The sequence below is a fragment of the Bos indicus genome, chromosome X, assembly GCF_029378745.1.
Source record: "Bos indicus isolate NIAB-ARS_2022 breed Sahiwal x Tharparkar chromosome X, NIAB-ARS_B.indTharparkar_mat_pri_1.0, whole genome shotgun sequence".
Taxonomy (NCBI): domain Eukaryota; kingdom Metazoa; phylum Chordata; class Mammalia; order Artiodactyla; family Bovidae; genus Bos; species Bos indicus.
This window is the reverse complement of record NC_091789.1, coordinates 53,336,107-53,355,720: the sequence shown is the minus strand read 5'-3', so window position 1 is coordinate 53,355,720 and position 19,614 is coordinate 53,336,107. Positions and strand designations below refer to the sequence as shown.

Here is a 19,614-nt window from a genome sequence, read left to right as displayed (position 1 = left end):
ATACATACTGACTTCCCCTTCTCTGCCCTTGGCTTATTACTTTCAACTTGGAATGGGAGCACTAAAAGTGGCAGAGAAGACTTGGGGGCTCATTTCCTAGAGTGGCACCAACCTCATCAATTGAGACCAGACCTGGGTCAAGCTGGGCTACTCCCAGAAAACCTTCAGCTACCTTTTGGTGATAAGCATTATCACCCTTAATTTCCACATAAGGACACAGAAGTTCTAAGAGGTGTAGGGACTTGCCCAAGTTAGGTAGCAGAGCCAGGATTCTAACCTTGTGTTCCTTCCACTACAACATAATTCAGTGCAAATATTGGAGCTGCCATTTTTAATCACTTCTCTGTACCTTTTCTCAAAAGCCCAATGATGTATTGTGAATATGAGACAATTTGCTTAGTTCATTAGGAATCATCCTAAGAGCTCTTTAGAAGGATGCCCCAGTGCTGACAGCATCTTCTGTCATTTCCTAACTGCAGAATTTATTGCTTGTCTCACCAGTTTCCTTTTGGATTTGAATGTACTTCTCGTGGGAACTGTTTTAATAAAGTGACAGTAATCCACTTAAAGAATTTTATTGCTTAAAAACACAGACTAGAAAATCTTAATACAGCTAGAAATAAATGAACTGGCCCAGGGTTTTTAAGGATGTTTTCACAGGCATCTGTTTTTGGTTTGTGCCATGTAGCTTGCAGGAGTTCCCAGACGAGGGACTGAACCCTGGCCACGCCAGTGAAAAGCCTGGAATCCTAACCAGTAGGCTACCAGGGAATACTCACAGGTATCTGTTTTTTCCTAACCTTTTCTGGTGGGGGTTAGGATGAAGCGGTTCAGCATAAGGATAACAGCTCAGAATTTCACCTCTGCTCTAACTATTCCCATAGCTGCCAAATAACAACCAGGCACAATTCTAAAAATATTAACAATGGAAAGAAGATGGTGGCAGCAAGAAATTTCCCCTGAGCAGGAAAACAGCTGCTAATGCCTGAACAAAGACATCTCACAATTTAGTATCAATTGCTGCCAGGAAGGCACTTAAATTCACTGTGGCGGGTTCTAGCACTTGGCAGAAATGGTTTGACTTTGTTCTGTTTCAGTAAATATTTGAAACAAGCAGAAGAAAAAGTAAAATCTATGCAGACTGGCTATATAGCCTTCAGATTTAAGACTGTCTGCCTTTGGCAAGCATGGCCGAATTATCTGATGGCACCATAGTAGAGAAGCATTTAAGAAATTCTTAAAACTTTATAAAAAGAAGCCAAGTCTCATAGTTGAGCTGGGTCTTCAAGTCCTACAGAACTAGCCAAAAAAAAAAAAAAAAAAGGTTCAGAGAAGCAAATACAAATGATTTGGCATAGGGCAATGAAAGGAAAAGAAACAGGCACAGTTTATCTAGACTTCAGTCTGGATGGTGAATCGAAGGCCTGGGTGCCAGATTGAAGACTCTCCTCACTTCTTCAGGAAATAGTTCAGTTTTTCCTGTAGATAACTGAGCTGTAGGGAGAGGGAGAAAAAACATGAAAAATTCATCTGAAATCTTAAGTCCCATTACTTGATCTAGAATTTACTTATGTAAACCAAATGGAAAGACTGTTATTTGGCATTTATAAGGTTATCTCATGCAAAGAGTTGACGCATTGGAAAAGACTCTGATGCTGGGAGGGATTGGGGGCAGGAGGAGAAGGGGACGACAGAGGATGAGATGGCTGGATGGCATCACTGACTCGATGGATGTGAGTTTGAGTGAACTCCAGGAGATGGTGATGGACAGGGAGGCCTTTGTGACCATGCGGTCACAAAGAGTTGGACACGACTGAGCAACTGAACTGAACTGAACTGAAGGCTATGTTACATAGTCTTAAAATGTTAAAAAAGAACAGTGCCAGTCAACTTTTAAGTTCAGATTCCATCACTTGCATCTTCCTCTAATCTTTTCCTACCTCAGTTTCTCCTATATACTTCTAGCACAGAAGTTTTCCTGAGTTACTATCCAGGTGAAAAAGCTTTTAAGGTTTATTATGAACTACACCAAAAATCTAAACTCTTAAGCCTGGCATCACCACCTCTGAGCCATTGTGCATGCTACTTTCTATACAGAATGCCTTTGTTTCTCAGTCTCTTTATTAAACCCTGTGTCTGTGTGTGCTCAGTTGCTCAGTCGTGTCCGACTCTTTGTGACCACATGGACACAAAGGCTCCTCTGTCCATGGGATTTTCCTGGCAAGAATACTGGAGTGGGTTGCCATTTTGTGCTCCAGGGAATCTTCCCGACCCAGGGATCGAAACCCAGTCTCTTGCATTGGCAGGCAGATTCTTTACCACTGGGCCACCTGGGAAGCTTATTAAAACCCTACCCACCTCTTAAGGCCCTAAACACCATCTCTCTATGAAGTTTCCTCTAATATCCATGGAGAAAAGTGAGCTCTCATTCCTTTAAATTCCTATCCCTCTCATGGATTTCTCCCCAACTGGAGGCAGAGATTGTGTCATAAGCATTTTGTAGTTCCCTGCAGAACCTAGCTTTAAGTAGGAACCCAATGAATCTGTGTTGAATAAATGAGCTAACATAAAGGGCTTCCCTGGTGGCTCAGCTTGTAAAGAATCCATCTGCCATGTGGGAGACCTGGGTTTGATCCCTGGGTTGGGAAGATCCCCTGGAGAAGGGAAAGGCTACCCACTCCAGTGTACTGGCCTGGAGAATCCCTATGGACAGAGGAGCCTGGTGGGCTACAGTCCATGGGGTCGCAAAGAGTCAGACATGACTGAGTGACTCAGCACACATCACACAAAGGACTCTAAGTGAATAAAGAGTACAGCAATAGTTCTATGTTGAAAATAGCACTTCCCCAATATTAACTACTTATATGGAGGAAAATAAAGATGTTTAGTGGGTGTTAAAGCAATCGTGGCATTAACTGTTCACATGGTTGTATATAAGCAGTACTTGGGTGAGTGATGTGCCAAGGGGAAGGGCATATACGGAACGTGAGAATTCTCCTGACCTTGTTGGTATGGGGATGGACATGGGGGGATGGCATCACTACCTTAAGAGCCCCATACTAGGGAATTCCCTGGTGGTCCAGTGGTTAGGACTCTGCACTTTCACTGCTGAGGTTCAATGCCTGGTCAGAGAACTAAGATTCCCCAATCTGCATGGGGCAGCCAAAAATAAATAACTAAAAAGAGCCCCATGCTAAGTCCATCCTCATAATAAGACCACCAGTCTCTTTAAAACCATTATCCTACTCTTAACCAGCATACATTTCTGTACAGCTGCTTGACCTTCACTAATCCCACACTGCTCTCTTCTCTCTGCTCACCCTTTGGGGGCTTTAAATAATGGTCTTTCAAGTTAGAAATCAAGCCTATGCCCTTAACGCTCCCTTCTCCTTCAAAGCCCAGAAACTGACCTGAATCCCATCAATTCTAACTTTAAAATATATTCTCTCATATATAAATGTTCACAGCAGCATAATTCGTGATAACCAAAAGGTGGAAACAACCCAAGTGTCAACTGATGGATAAGCAAAATGTTGTATATCTGTACAATGGAATATTATTCAGCCATAATATAGAATCTAGTACTGATATATTCCACAACATGGTTAACTTTGAAAACATTATGCCAAGTGAAAGAAGCCAAACACAAAGACCATGTATTTTATATTTCCTTTTATATGAAATAATCAGAATAGGCAAAGTAGGCTAGTAGAAATAAGATTAGTGGTTACCTAGAGCTGGGGGGTGGGGATGGGTATGGAGTGTGTGGGAGGGTCAGAAGACAAGTGACTGCTAATGGGTACAAGTTTCTTTTGGGGGTGATGAAAATGTAAAATTGGTTGTGGTGATGAATGCACAATTCTGTGAACATACTAAAAGTCACTGAATTGTACAGTTTAAATGGGTGAATTGTATGGCACATGAATTTATATCCCAATAAACAGTTATAAAACATCTTATTGCATTTACAAATATATATATTCTTTCTGAATGAAATAATGCCATTTTCAGCAACATGGATGGATCTAGAGACTATCCTATTAAGTGAAGTATTAAGTCAGAGAAAGACAAATATCATATCACTTGTATGTGGAATCTAAAAAATGGTACAAATGAACTTATATACAAAACAAAATAGACCCACAGACATAAAAGCAAATTTATGGTTACCAAAGGAGAAAGAGTGGGGAGGGATTAATTAGGAGTTTGGGATTAACATATACGTGTTTGTTGCTGTTTAGTAGCTAAGTCGTGTCTGACTTTTGCAATGTCCATGGGACTTCCCAGGCAAGAATCAAACTCACATCTCCTGTTTGGCAGGTGGATTCTTTACCACTGAACCATCAGGGAACCCCATATATATATTACTATGTATAAACTAGATAAACAACAAGGACCAACTGTATGGCACAGGGAACTATACTCAGTATCCTGTAATAACCAATAATGGAAAAGAGTTTGCAAAGAGATGGCTCCAGTGGTAGAGCCCACCTGCAATGTGGGAGACTCAGGAGACTCAGGTTCAATCCCTGGGTGGAGAAGATCCCATGCAGCAGGAAATGGCAAGCCACTCCAGTATTCTTGCCTGGGAAATCCATGGACAGAGGAACCTGGCGGGCTACAGTCCATGGGGTCGCAAAGAGTCAGACACGACTGAGCACATGATGGATGGATGGATACACACACACACACATATATATACACACACACATACACACAAATATGACTGAATCACTTTGCTGTACACTTGAAACTGACACAACATAGTAAGTTAACTATACTTCAGTAAAAAAAGAAAAAATATTTATTCTCCGTTTCCACCTCCTTATTTCAAGTTACCATCATCTTTTGTTAGACTACAACACAGCCTCCTAACTGCCCTCTCAGCTTCTAGTCCTGTCCTCCCACAATCCATTCTCCAGATATCAATAATCAAAGGGATCTTTAAAACTTTTAAATTAAATGTCACTTTCCTGCTTTAAACTCTCCAAGATTTCCCATTGCATTCTTAAGACTAAAACCCATCCTCCTTATCATGGCCTGCAAGGGACCATACAATATGGCCTCTGCATACTTCACCAACCTCACGTTGAGTCACTTCTTTGCTTTAAATACTTGAGGTCCTCAAAGAGACCAAGCTCTTTCCCATTGTGGGACCTGGCATATGCTCCACCCAAGAAGCTCTTCATATCCTTTTTGCTTGGACTTACCCTTCAGGTCTCAGCTTAAATATCACTTCCTCAGAAAGGCTGATTATGATCCCCCCTCCCAATTTAACGCAGGACTCTCTTTATTCAAAGCACACCCGGACTCTCCTTCATAGCTCTCCTTTATTATTTGCACCTTTATATTTGCATTATAATTTGTTTACTGTTGATCTTCCCTGCTAGACTGTTCGTTCCATTAGGACAAGTACTGTATCTGTCTTACTCAACACTGTGTGTACATCCAGTGCTTTTCACTTAATAGGCATTTAAGACCTGCTGAATGAGTGAATTTTCACAAAGACTTTGTTTCAACCTGCTACCTTCATTTAGAAGATTTGGGCCACTACTATTCCTATGAAAAGAACAGCCAGAAATGAGATTGGGGGATTCTTTCTATCAAATAATTTATTGTATCAAACAAATAATTTTCTGGTTGATGTGAAAACACACTTCTCACCTGCTCAGTTTTTTCTTCTTCCTGTAACTTAAGCTGCTCCAGCACAGAGTGTAAATGATTCTGGAAAGCAAATCATATAAATGATGAATGCTGAGTCTCAAAGGAAAAGAGAACCAAGAGAGACAAAGAGTTTGGCAAATAATTTGATAAATTAAAAAAAAAAAAACTGTTGTAACAAAAGGCTTTTAAAAAGGATTTAGAAAAAGACTGTCTTTATGTGTGTAACTGAATCACTTTGTGAAACAGACTGGCACAACACTGTAAATCGACTATACTTCAATAAAAAAAATTTTTAAAGGATTTAGAGTTTAAAAACTATGCTCTCCAACTACAGGGCCATTTGATTTGATTTTTTGACCCTACAAAGCAGTTTTTTTCTTGCCCTAAAACAAACAGTTGGAATGCCTCCATTTTACCTTTCTCTAGCTTAGCACAAATCCTTTGACTGTGGTGAACCATTTAAAAAGCTGGCCTGGAATTGGTTGCTGACTCTTTCATTCCCCTGCACTCGGACAGAATATTATCATTCTCAACTAATACTGCATGCAATAGTAATCACGATATCTGTATCTTTCAGAGTATGTCCACATCTATTATCTCACTTGGTTATTCTGAAGGACAACACTCTGAATAAGTACAGTTCTGTATCAAGTTTCTCCCCTTCAATGAGAAAAGCTCTACAGAAAAACAATCTGGCAAGAAATTCCCCAAATGCTTCAGAATTTCCCTCACTATAAAAGGGGAAGAAACATGGCCTAGACATACATTTTCCTTTTGCTGAAATGTGTATTAATAAAATATGCATTAATTTGTATTAATAAAACTCAAGCATGATATTAATTCTTTATTCAAGCAGGCATCATGAAATTTAAAAATTAACTTTAATTCTCTTTCATTGCAATGAATACATTTTGATACAGAGGAATAGAATTCAATCTATGCTCTACCACTTACTGTGGTCCCTGGCAAATTACTGAACTTTGAATTTCAATTTCTTATCTATTAAATGGGAATAGGGACAGTACCTGTATTTCAGGGATGTCAGGATGAAATGTAGTAACACATGTAAAATGCTTAGCTCTGTGTATGCCTTTCACATTGTTAAATGTTTAATATTGGCAATTATTATTTCAAGTCTGCTGGTCCCTTCTCGCAAATGCTTATATAGGATGAACAAAATTACTCAGGTAAAACAAAATATGGCTATCTTTTATTAGGGATTTCTAAAGCGGTTGCTCAGGTTCATGAATGAACTGCGCAGAGATGAGATGAGCGGAAAACACAGAGATGGGACTTTGAAAGTAAGATATCAAGATATCTTTATACCAGCCAACAAGAATTTACCTTGAGTGTCAGGTTTTCCACTTTCCTGATGAGATCCTTCTGTCTTTGTGCCCTGCGCTGAATCTCATGGAGCATTTTCTCTGCGTACTGAGTGTACTTCTGAATTTCCATGACTAACACAGATAGACAAAAACCTCAGGTATCTATTAAACAAGGCCTAAACTAGTGGACCAAGGTCCAAATCAACTAAAACTCCAGTACATATTTGAGCAATAATTTCTCAAACTTAACTTTGCATCTAATGCAAGTTCAAAGTCAGTCTTTAGTACTGGCACCCACTCTGGCCCACCCTTTTGTTTTTCCCTCTAACTTACCCATTGAGCTGGTTCCCTCCTTTGCCTCATACTGGTCATATTCAGTGAACCTGGTCTGTAGCTCCCTTTCCATATCCTCGTCATAATAATCTTCCTCCTCTTCATCATCATAGTCCTCCTCCTCCTCCTCGTCTTTATCATCCTCCTCAGTGTTATTGCTAGAATCATTGCGCATCTCCTGAAGCACATAATATTCTAAGGGTTTTAAAAAAGAGGAAGGTGAAAACATTTGAAGCTTTTCAAATGACTCCCACTCCAGCTGCAATTATACTCCCCCTCAAGTTTACTGGGCAACCAATGAATTTCATAAATAATTTTTCTCCCAGGAAGATGATTCCCTTTATAAAACAAGGACAGAAAATACAAAACAGTGTAAGATTCATCCATGTATTCAATGATCAAAATATTTAGACAACCAAGGGCCCATAGGAATTTTAGAATAGCAGTGATGGATGGGATATTAGAACCCCAATATAAAACCCTTTAACTTGAGGGACCAATAAGAGGCAAGAAGGGCAAAGGGATCATTTTTTTGTGATTGGCCTGTGAGTCTGTGGAGAATGGGCCCACACACAGTCAACACTTGCTCTCTCTGAATCTTCTGCTTTGCCTTTATTAGCGTACCTGGTAAGGTATGACGCTGCTTATAGTCGCTCATTCCTGAGGCTATTGCATAGCCAGGAATGGAGCCTTGACTTTCTATTTCCTTGGTTTCATCTTCAGCAATGACCTCCCACCCTAAAAGCAGAGGAAGTCAAGGAAAAGGCAGAAAGAAAGAAGGCAATGTTGAAAGGGAAAAGCCTCTCTATCTGAAAGTGCTATTTAATTTAGTCCAACTTCAGGCCATTTGTAGCTGGATTCCTAGTATGGATAAATGTTTTATATTGAATTACACAAGTAGATTATTTCTATTATATGAATGTACTGTTCCTAGCTAGAAAGTAACATTACCCCAAATTCTAAGTTCTATACATTAACGTCAGCACACAAATACCAGAAATGAGGGCTTGTCACCAAGTGCATGTGAGGTGGAACAAACTACACAGAAAATATTTAGTATAAAAGGATACGGGTATTGACAGCTTCAGCATCTGAACACAGCAGTCTTTTCACTTCCTTTTCCACCTCAGGAGATTCAATGTGCTGAACCACAGTAGGGAAAAAAGGGATACCAATAATGTTATTTAACACCCTGTGTTTTGCAGGAATGGCCTTTTCCTACATATGAATGAATTAAAAAATTTAGGCTTAAGATACATCCAATCAAATTTCTACTTTAAACAATGCTGTTTATGAAGGAAACTTTGATCAGGGTCTATATTTTTGTACAGCAAGCTTATTTTTCCCAATCAATTACTTGAGACATTTAATCTTTTCAATCTGCAACTCTAAAGGCTCTCTCAGAAGTACCACCCTTAAGTCGCAGTTATTAATTATTTGCATTGACCCTTACTAGCAAAAAACTACGATTTTTTGCTACTTAGACATAATTTTGTGTAAAGACCCAAATTCCCAGATTCTACTTTCCCACATCTTTATTAGAGAGTTTCCTATAAAAACAGGACCTTAGCCTGTTTTTATACACATTCTCCCTTAAATCCAGTTTTAGACAATTATCTCCATGGCAACCAATTCAACGTGCCACAAATAGAAATTAGAACTTTGAGGGGGAATAAGCAATTGCAAAAAAAAAACTGCTGGTAAAAGTGAACTCTGGCTTCCAAGAAAATTTTTTAAAATAAATATCACAGAAAAGAAGCAGATTAAGATACCAAGACTACTGATCAAATTGCATCTTCTGCTCTAGGAGCTGTCAAACATTAAACAATGAATTCTTCATTTTTCAGTGAATCAAATTCAGTCTATGTGTACGGGAGTGGGGGTTACAGGTGAGAAGGAAGGCACAAAAGTAAACTTGATAATTTTTTGGGTTTGTTAAAAGCTGCAAAATAAAATCCACTCTAGATAAACAATAAGGTTATATTATGATTTGTCTACCACAGGAAGGTCCATTTCTTCAATTTGTTTGAAATCAGCAACCTATGAACGAGAAGACAGTAAACGATGAAGTTGTTCTATCTTACTAAAGTTTAAAGAGTTCTAGACCCATTCTTAACATAGTTTTCTATTTAGTAGACACTCAATAAATGCTCTAGACTAACAGTATAAAGCCAAAGCAACTGTGTTCATAGATTAAACATAGTAAAACTATCAATTCTTCCCCAATTGTTCCATAGCTTTAATGCAATTCCTATCAAAATTCCAACAACGTTTTATGTAATACATGACAAACTTATCTAAAACGTATATGGAAAGGTACAGGCTCTAGAATGGCTATAATAATCTTGAATACAAAATAAAATAAAATAAATCTTCCTGATTCCAAGACTTATTTCAAAGCTACATTGTGGAATTGGTGATCAACACACGGATCAGTCAAACAGAATAGGGAACCCAGGAAAAAAACTCACACAAATATGCTCAACTTTTTTTTTTTTTTTTTGCCCAACTTATTTTTGACAAAGGTGCAGAAGCAATACAATGGACAAAGGGCAGCCTTTTTAACAAATGGTGCTGCAGATTTTGGACATGCAAAGAAAAAAACAGGAAGAATCTTGAACTAACCTTCAAGTACAAAAATTAACACAAAAATAGATTGCAAACTAAAATGTAAAACTTTTTTTAAAAATAGGAGAAATCTGGGCTAGACAAATAGTTCTTATAATTGACATGAAAAACAAGATCCTTAAAAGAAAACAAAATCAATAAATTGGACTTCATCAAACAAAAATCTTTAGCTCTTTGAAAGACCCTGTGGAGAATTTGAAAAGACAAGTTACAGACTGGGAGAAAATATTTGCAAACCACATATCTGACAGAAAACTAGTATTTAGAATATAAAAAAGAACTTCTCAAAACTCAACAGTAAAAACAATCCATTTAGAAAATGGACTAAAGGCATGAACAGACACTTCATTGAAATGGACATACAGATGGAAAACAAGCACCTGAGAAGATGCTCAACATCATTAGCCATGAGGGAAAAGTAAATACCACAGTGAGATCACTACACAATATCAGAATGACTAAAACTGAAAACTAGCGACAACACCTAATGCTGGTGAAAATGGAGAACTGGATTGTGTGAACATTGCTGGTGCTAATGTAAAATGGTGCAGCCACTCTGGAAAATGCTATGGGTAGTTTCTTATAAAACTAAATATGCAACATATCCAGTAATTGTACTCCTGGGTATTTATGCCAAAGAAATGAATACTTATGTTCACACAAAAATCTGCTGGCAGCTTTATTTATAACAGTCAAAAACTGTAAACAACCCAGATGTTCTATGAGTGAACAATTAAGCAAATTATGGTACATTCATAACACAGCCTACCACTCAGCAATAAAAAGGAAGGAACTATTCATACATGCAACAGTCTGCATGGACCTTAAGGGAATTAATCTGAGTGGAAAAAAAGCCAGTTTCAAATGTTATACTTTGTATGATTCCACTTATATGACATTTTCAAAATGACAAAATTATAGAGATGGAGAACATAGTAGTGATTAGCGGGGGTTACAGCCTGGTGGTGGGGGTTGGAGGGAGGTGGGTGTAGCTTTCAAGGGCAAGATGAGGGATCCTGGTAGTGACAATACTGTTTAGTATCTTGACAGTGTAGGTAGATACACCAACATACACATGGGATAACTGCATAGAACTAAACACATGCAAGGACTTCCCTGGTGGCTCAGCAGTAAAGTATCTGCCTGTCAATGCAGGAGACATGGGTTCGATCCCTGGATCGGGAAGATCCTCTGGAAAATGAAACGACAACCCACTCCAGTATTCTTGCCTGGGAAATCCCATGGACAGAAAAGCCTGGCAGGCTACAGTCCATCGGGTTGCAAAGAGTCAGACGTGCATTAGTGACTAAACAACAACAAACACATGCACACACATACAGAGGAGTACAAGTAAAACTGGAGCAACTTGAAAAAGATTAGTGAATAGTGATAATGTCAATTTCTTGTTTGTGATATTGTACTACAGTTTTGCAAAAAGTTACAATGGTAAAAACTAGGTCAAGGGTACATGGCGTATCTTTTTTATTGCTTGCAACTGCATGTGAATCTACAATTATTTCAAAATAAAAAATTTAATTAAAAAAGAAGCCAAGGCATAGTACTCTTGTAGTTTTTCCAGGGTTCTACAAATCTGAGGTAAGGTTAGGAATACAACCACATTTCCCAATTCTCAGGTTCTGGCTGGGTTCACTTTAAAATAAGATTTTGAAGCTGGAAACGTTTGAAAGCATTAGCAGAAGTTTCAAATTCATGACACATCTTTTCCTAAACACTAGCCTATAACTTCAAGAGTCCAGTCTGTTTTTGTTCATTACATATTTCCATTTGTTAGCACACAGTGCCTGGCATGTTGCTCACACTCAATAAATGTTTACTGGACATATAAATGAGTGAACAAATGAACATCCGACTGACTGTCTCCCTCCTCCCCCCCATAATCCTCTTCCAATCCACCCAGAAGACACAGAAATTGCATGCCACAAACCTTTTTTATTGTTTTGCGGAACTTTCTCTTTCTGACATTCCTAAGTGGTGGAGTAACTGAAATAAATTCAACATGGTGAAATGTATGTATGATTGATGGTAGTCACATATCTATCTGAATTGGACAGAGAAAGCTCACACTATAAGCTACAGACTCGTGACACAACTTGTTCTTTTAAGAGTGTCTAGATGCCTCCTGAACCAAATACCTAAGTGTGACAACAGATCCCTGGCTCACAAGTAATCAGAACTCAGCAGATAAATATAGTTAGCCAGAATGAGCAAGGGACTGTTGGTGACTTACTGCCATGCTTCCAGGTATATTTTTTCTTTCTCTGCTTTTCAGCTTTCCTGATTGCTTTAGGATCAGTAGAGGTTACTGGTTCTTCAGGAGAAGGCTGAACATCAGCATCAGCAGTGCACACAAGCATCTACATTTGACAAAGACAGAGAAGCTGACCATGGCCACAAATCTTCAGTTAGTAATAGATCATGATCATTCTTACCACCAGAAATCCTGGGGCACAGAAGGAGAATGATACTTGGCATTTCCAGAAAACCAAGTATTACATACTCTCATATTCATTCCCTCTCTATCTCAGCAGCACTGCATATGGACGCTGAGGGGTTTTTGTTTTGTTTTGTTTTTTGCTCAAGTGCTTACCACTGCAGAAGGAATACGGCTGAGAAAAAAGATATATCTTAGCATTTTGATTTAGAAAGAAAATTAAAAAATCAACAGTAGAGATGATGAACAAGAACCAGTGTAAACCTCCAGAGTTAGCAGGAAGTTCAGACGAAGATCCCAGATGTTCATATTTTTCAAATAATGATAAATGGCAAACAGGAGGCTCTAAAAGCTGTTTGGATAAAATTAAGTAGGGAAAAGTGATGGATCAAACACCAAACTAGCACATGACATTGTATTCCTGTGCAATTGAGCTGGAAATTAGAAATGACAAACAGGTGAAAGGAGAATTGAAAGAAAGAAAGAAAAGGAGGAAGAAAGGAAATCCTAAAAGGGTATGAGGGTGAATAGATTAAGAAAGCTTGTCCATACCTGGGAAACATCTGCCGTTTTATAAAAACTTTTTCTATCCAGAGTTTTTAGGCTTCCAATAACACAAGGCAAATCAACCAGCTTAGCAGCTAGTGAGACATTGTCTACCTCAACAACTGCATGACGTGTGTCAGCTAAAGAAAAGTAGAAAAAATTAAGGTTCACATCTTCCCAATGTACTCTTAAAACTGATGGTTTGAATAATGAAGACTTATGTGAGACAGATGAGTCTTTCATTGAAACATTATTTCTCATAATGCTAGAATTGGGTACACAACTAGCAACTTCCCAGAGCAAAGAAAATGGAGTATATGGAGCTCTTTTTTTTCCAGTTTTATGTCACTCAGTCAAAAGTAGATAAGTTTCTTGGTAATGGTTGTGAACTAAAAGTGAATGAAGCATTAAATCTTCACTCTCATCTTGAAAGACCAACTCCATTCGTTCAAACCCATTCATTTGGACACCATTAGGAGCACTAGATCATGTCACTGAACGTGGGTGTTTTCAAAGGGAAGAGTTGATTCTAGAATAGTACTAGTAAGTCTCAAGTTATAATCTCTAGTTGAAGTCACAAAGGTAAAATTCTATACAATAGCCAGAGAGAGAGAGAAACAATATACTACCTGAGTGCTGGGATTATGGGCCATTTAAAATTTTATTCTTCATATACCTTTCCATATTTAAAAATCTAATAAATACTATAAAGATATGTCACTTTTGTGAACAAAAAATAGTAAATTCACTTGTTATTCCCCTAGACAGTCAGAAAAACTTGCATCTAGAAGACAATCACCAGTATGTAAATCCCACAGTTGACCTCCAAGTTCTTTCTTATACACACCATGATAATTACCTCAAGTTTTATGCAAGTTCTATTTTCTTTCCTCTTAAAAAGAAGAGATGGGAGTGACTGAAGCCTCTCTTTGAGTTCATCAAGGCAGAGACCACATTGTATTCTTTGCCACATCCTTGGCATCTAATACTATGCCTGACACACAGCAATCCCTTAATGAATTACTGTTCAATGTATGGTGAATGGATATTAACTACTTACAAAATAAGTCAATTTTTAGTTTATTCTTCATGGAGGAACTTCCAGAATGCACCATCTTTCTGACAGTGGAAGCATGTTCCTAAAAAGGAGGTAAATTGAAAAATCAGAAGGATCAACCGTCAACTTAGCAGCTAATAGAAAGATATGTCAGAGACAGTCCTCCTTTAAATAAAACCTTAAACTTCTCAAACTTTAGGAAGAGTGCCATGTACCATGTGATACTGTGCACTGTGAAGTCAAGTTAGGAAGAAGTTGACTCTAATCTCACTATTGTCTCTCAGTAGCTACAGATAATGCCTTCTCCTAGCTGTACATTCCTGGTTTTCACTGTTCCTTCAGTGGTAGTTGCTAAGGGAAGGCTTAGCTGCAGTTTACTGGATATATTTGTTGTTGTTGTTGTTCAGTTGCTCAGTCATGTCTGACTAATTATAGGGTATATTAATTAACCCTAAGTGAGGAAATACCTTTCTGAAGCCCATCCTTAATATACCTTTCTTAGACTAAATAACACTTGAACACAGGTATCAACAGGGGAAGAAACCCTAACACAATGTTGAGGTGAGCTTCGACAGCCTCGCATGGTGATGAATCTGAGGAGACAGTGCTGACCACTCGACTGCCCCTTTTGAGGTGACAGAAAAGAACTCTATTTTAGAAGAGTCCTGTCTTGGCTGTCCAGTGATCAAAGCTCTTAGCATCAGTGATAAGTGACTGAATCCATCATCGTCCTACCCGTTTGCCAGGAATTCAACCAGGAAGATAAGTGGCATGTGCAGGATGAAAAAAAAATACTGCTTAAAAGAGTACCTGCTGGGATAGAACTGCCAATAGAACATGACTCCTGGGAAACAAATGTTCTTGGTTTTATAGCCTATCTTAAATAAACAGAAATATTTAAGAATCCAAGCAAAGCTAATACCTATGCAGTGAAGATAATTGGTCTGAGATACAAGGGTTTCTTACCATAGGCAGACGCAATATAAACTGGTTCTCAAGTTCGTGAGGAGGTTCATCCTGGCTGCTACTCATCTCTTTTTTTTCGAGTTCTTGAAAACAGAAATAAAACCAACAGAAAGTTACTAAAAATTCCTCTTGCTCCCTCTACCGACCACTTCTGGTAGTAATGGTTAAATTATACGATATCTTGCTAATAACCCTCACTGGAATGATGTGTATACAGCTTGGAAACACCTTATTTGATATATCTTGATTATTTCTAAAAGCCATCTTGCGAGCATGTGAGCTATGTTGCTTCAGTCGTGTCCAAAGATATGGGACCCTATGGGCCATAGTCTGCCAGGCTCCTCTGTCCATGAGATTCTCCAGGCAAGAATACTGGAGTGGGTTTCTATGCCTTCCTCCAGGGGATCTTCCCCACCCAGGGATCGAACCTGTGTGTCTTATGTCTCCTGCATTGGCAGGCAGGTTCTTTAACCACTAGCACCACCTGGGAAGCTACACACACACACACACACACACACACACACACACAACGAAATATGGGCTTCCCTCGTGGCTCAAGTGGTAAAGTATCCACCTGGCAATGCAGCAGCCACAGGAGATGTGGGTTCAATTGCTGGGTCAGGAAGATCCCCTGGAGGAGGAAATAGCAAGCCATTCCAGAATTCTTCCCTAGAAAATCCCATGGACAGAGGAGCCTGGCATGGGGTCACAAACAATTCAGACACGACTGAGCAACTTTCACTTCACTTCATACGCACGTAAGGAGAAGGCAATGGCACCCCACTCCAGTACTCTTGCCTGGAAAATCCCATGGACCAAGGAGCCTGGTAGGCTCCAGTCCATGGGGTCGCTAAGAGTCGGGCCCAACTGAGCGACTTCACTTTCACTTTTCACTTTCATGCACTGGAGAAGGAAATGGCAACCCACTCCAGTGTTCTTGCCTGGAGAATCCCAGGGACGGGGGAGCCTGGTGGGCTGGCATCTATGGAGTCGCACAGAGTCGGACACGACTGAAGCGACTTGGCAGCAACACACATATAAAATACACCTTCTGTAAAGTGAATAATCTCCAAGTTAATCTTCATTTTTAAAATCTTATTTTAACTTCTATTTGAGATACATCTGTAATAGCTTGCATTTTGGGTTTCAGGATCCACACTACTTCTGAGGAATTTTTTCTCAAAAATGGAAATAAAGCCATGTACATATATGAAATCTGACAAAGTTTTCTTATGTTCTAAGGACACTATGCTATACACCAAGTTATGAAATCTTATACTTTTAAGTTAGACAAAAAGCTCCAGATAATGTACAGTTCCTAATATTCTGTAAACCATTAATTGAGTTCTGAGTTTTCTATTTAAATCTCACTTAAAAGCAATGGGAACTTTTAAAAAAAACACACACACGTGAATATAACAAAAAAGAAGCAGACTAACAGATACACAGAACAAAGTAGTGGTTACCAGTGGAGAGAGGGAAAGGGAAGGGGAAATTTGGAGGTAGCACATTAAGAGGTACAAACTATTAGGTATAAAAATAAGCTACAAAAAAAAAATAATAAGCTACAAGAATATACTGTACAACATGGGGAATGTACCCAATATTTTATAATAATAAACAGAACATAGTCTTTAAAACTGTCAATCACTATATTGTACACTTGTAACATATAGTACTGCATATCAACTATACTTCAATTAAAGAAGACATTGGAAAGGAGGGGACAAAGAATATTTAACATTATCAGTTAACATAGAGAAAAAGGGGAAAAAAAAAACAACAAAAACCAAAAAAAACAAAAACAAGTGAGTCTGAGACCCTTTTATAGGTAAATCATTCACTAGTTATGGTTTCAGTCCTTTAGGTTGACTTCAGAAACTACCAGAATAGCACAGGAGCACAAGAGAAATCAAGAACTGAGATGAGACATCCAGGATGAGACAGCAAGGGAAGGGGGAGGGAGAGAGAAAGAAAAAGGGAAAAAAAGGGACTGATGATTTGTGATAGTCATTTCTCTCTTTTTCCTGCTTCATACAGTTATACAAACACATGCAACTCATAAATACAAAAACTAAATATAAAGGTAAGGGGAAAAGTTAATTTAAAAAATCTTGGAACTGGGTACACTGCCTAATATAAAAGCAACAAACATTTATGACAGGGAGCAGAAGTACAGATTCACAGAAGTAGCAGAAGTACAGAAGAACTAGCTGCTAAGCAAGATTTTATCAGATCAGTAGTAACTTTTAGATTTCTCAGCAGAACTAAGACTAGGGCATTTTGTTCATTTCAGTGCTTCCTGGCAACTCCTCTCTTATGAAAGAAAGAATGTAAGAACTTGGAATCATTTCAAAGAAGGTAATCACCCTTAGTTGAAATGACTTTTAATGATTTTTTTTTAAAGATCTGCTACCTGAAAATTTGGCTTAGACAGTAAAGAATCCGCCTGCAATGCAGAAGACCCGGGTTCGATCCCTGGGTCGGGAAGATCTCCTGGAGAAGGGGATGGCTTACACACTCCAGTAGTCTTGCCTGAAGAATTCCATGGACAGAGGAGCCTGGCGGGCTATAGCCCATCGGGTTGCAAAGAGTCAGACATGACTGAATGACTAACACACTTTCACTTTATACAATGAACTGGTTGTATCATCTTCAAGAAAAGCATCCACTTTTTTGCAGCAAGCACTCTTTGATACCGAATTAAATTAACAGGACTGCTCTTCACCATTCTCTCTCTCTCACGCGCGCGAGCACACACACGCACGCACACACACACACACACACACACACACATTTCACCAGCTCAACCTCATTTCACCAGAATTAGAATTGGAATTAGAATTATAGCTAGATGGAGAGTGCCTGATCGCGTGCTCCCAGCAGCATAACTCAGCACAAGCCTAAGCTGGTACTTTCTCAAGTTCATTGCCGCTGGCTGCAGTTTGGAGGCAATAACCACTCCATCCTTACCCAAGGGGGGCACTAAGCTCCCAAGGGCAGAGCGCGGCTCCGAGTCTTTGATCCCATTTCCCTAGAAAATCTCTCTCGGGTCCAAGGGGCCCTAAGCCTTAGCGTCACCCCAGGCCAGCTTGGAAGGGTAGCACAGCACGAAGCCCTTTGGTGCCCATCATGCGCCCTTCGATCGGCGGACTCACCCGCTCCTCCGCTGATTGGCGCTGGGACCGCCTCTCTGCCCAGAGGGTTTCCAGAGGGCGAGCGGGCTCCCAGGCTGCGTCCAGCGTTGGCGGGATGCAGGCGACCGGCTGACTTTGTAGCCACAGGTAGGAGCCTCGCGCGCCACCCCTCCCCACCTCGCCACGCCTCCTCCACCGCCAGCCCAGCGTACTGGAGGGTGGCCTCGAGGCGGCGGCGAGCTCGCCGCGTGCCTGGGAGGGGCGGCACGAAGGGTTCTGATCACCACGGGGTAACAGCCGCTCTGGGGCCTCACGGAACAAGGCTGCAGAACAAACACCCTTGACCCAGGGACGACCCTTGGAACGGCCGTGGGAGTTTTGCCAGTACACAGTGATATCTGTACAAGGGCTGGCACAATCGGTTGCACTGCAAAATCCATTGGGTTCGACGGATTTGTCCCTCAGAGAAGTGACCTCGCCTGGTGACAAATACACTGCCGCACAAACCCATTAAATACCAGAATCCGAGTCCCAGCTACTTTAACGGAATTAACTGATCCCTTCTCAACGAGGTCACTACGGAATTAACTGATCCCTTCTCAACGAGGTCACTATATCGTTTTTACAAGAGATAGCAGGTAGTCCGTTTATTTTTTCTTGTGGTCACCGGAGTTCAAACTTATAATAGTCCGTTTCTGGCAAAGATTCTTAGAGGAAAAAACATCTTACCTTTCTCTTGGGGTAAGTTTTCCATTGAGGCTTGGACAGCAGCCTGGGTGCCAGTGGCAGCAATGGCGGCATCACCGGGAGGGTCATCAGCAGGAGTTTGGATGCCTTGGTCACTAGCAGTTTGGGCTCCATGATCGCCAGAAGTTTCAGCTCCATGGTCAGCAGGAATCTGGGAATCTTGGAGGCTCATTACTCCTGATTTTGGATTAAATTCCGAGAAACTGAGGGGACGTGCCTCAGGGAGCTCTGTGGTCTATGTCGTTGAGATTGTTAAAATGGCTTCCTGTTGCGTCATGAGATCTAACAGACGCCAGGGTTTCCTAAAATGATGTCAGAGGTATCCCCCTTAAAGACACAGGGGTAATATTAGAAATATTATGGGGTTCCTGTTAGAAGATTATAGCCATGAGGCCTCCGTTGCCTTCACTTATCTAAACTTCATGGTAAGAAATAAATATTTTTAGAAAACTAATTGTTGTATCCTCATTTCTTCTGGATACGCGATTTTTTCCTTCAGTGAAGCTAAACTGCCAGAGCTTCAGATCTACGCAGAACCGTTTTTGTCCCTTTGAGAATTCAGCCACTGAACTTTAGCGTTATTTGGTGGGGGTACATTGAGGATTGCAATACAAAATGGACCGATGAAACTAGTTTTTTTATTTCCTGTAGAAAATTATTGATGGCATTTATTTTATCAAAATATTTAATAATAATTCAAAGGAAAATTATTTTCCATAAATGAGATAGTTAAGTAATCGCGTGTTTAGAATCCTATGG

General features: G+C 39.7%; 1 protein-coding gene across 2 annotated transcripts; it reads right to left on the bottom strand.

The window, feature by feature from the left end:
* Positions 1-559: 559 nt before the first annotated feature.
* TAF7L (TATA-box binding protein associated factor 7 like) lies at positions 560-19,319 on the bottom strand. 2 transcript variants are annotated; one of them, XM_070784634.1, is made up of 13 exons: positions 18,838-19,319; positions 14,972-15,054; positions 14,009-14,087; positions 12,955-13,088; positions 12,199-12,325; positions 11,896-11,951; positions 9,321-9,362; positions 8,393-8,465; positions 7,947-8,060; positions 7,323-7,517; positions 7,009-7,121; positions 5,665-5,724; positions 560-1,494 (listed from the first exon to the last, which is right to left on the bottom strand). In XM_070784634.1, the coding sequence occupies exons 1-13, from the start codon at positions 19,025-19,027 to the stop codon at positions 1,450-1,452; spliced, it is 1,311 nt and encodes a 436-aa protein (XP_070640735.1). In that variant the 5' UTR covers positions 19,028-19,319; the 3' UTR covers positions 560-1,449. The 2 variants fall into 2 exon arrangements, with proteins under 2 accessions (XP_070640735.1, XP_070640736.1); XM_070784635.1 differs by lacking the exon at positions 18,838-19,319 and adding an exon at positions 18,130-18,388.
* Positions 19,320-19,614: the final 295 nt, after the last annotated feature.

Excerpts from the sequence above, each read along its gene's own strand:
- TAF7L (XM_070784634.1), bottom strand. The coding sequence starts at position 19,027 with ATGAGCCTCCAAGATTCCCAGATTCCTGCTGACCATGGAGCTGAAACT. Across the intron at positions 13,089-14,008 it reads ACTAAAAATTGACTTATTTT|CTGACACACGTCATGCAGTT; the intron begins GTAAGTAGTTAA and ends ACTTTTCTTTAG. Across the intron at positions 12,326-12,954 it reads AAACGGCAGATGTTTCCCAG|ATGCTTGTGTGCACTGCTGA; the intron begins GTATGGACAAGC and ends TGTCAAATGTAG.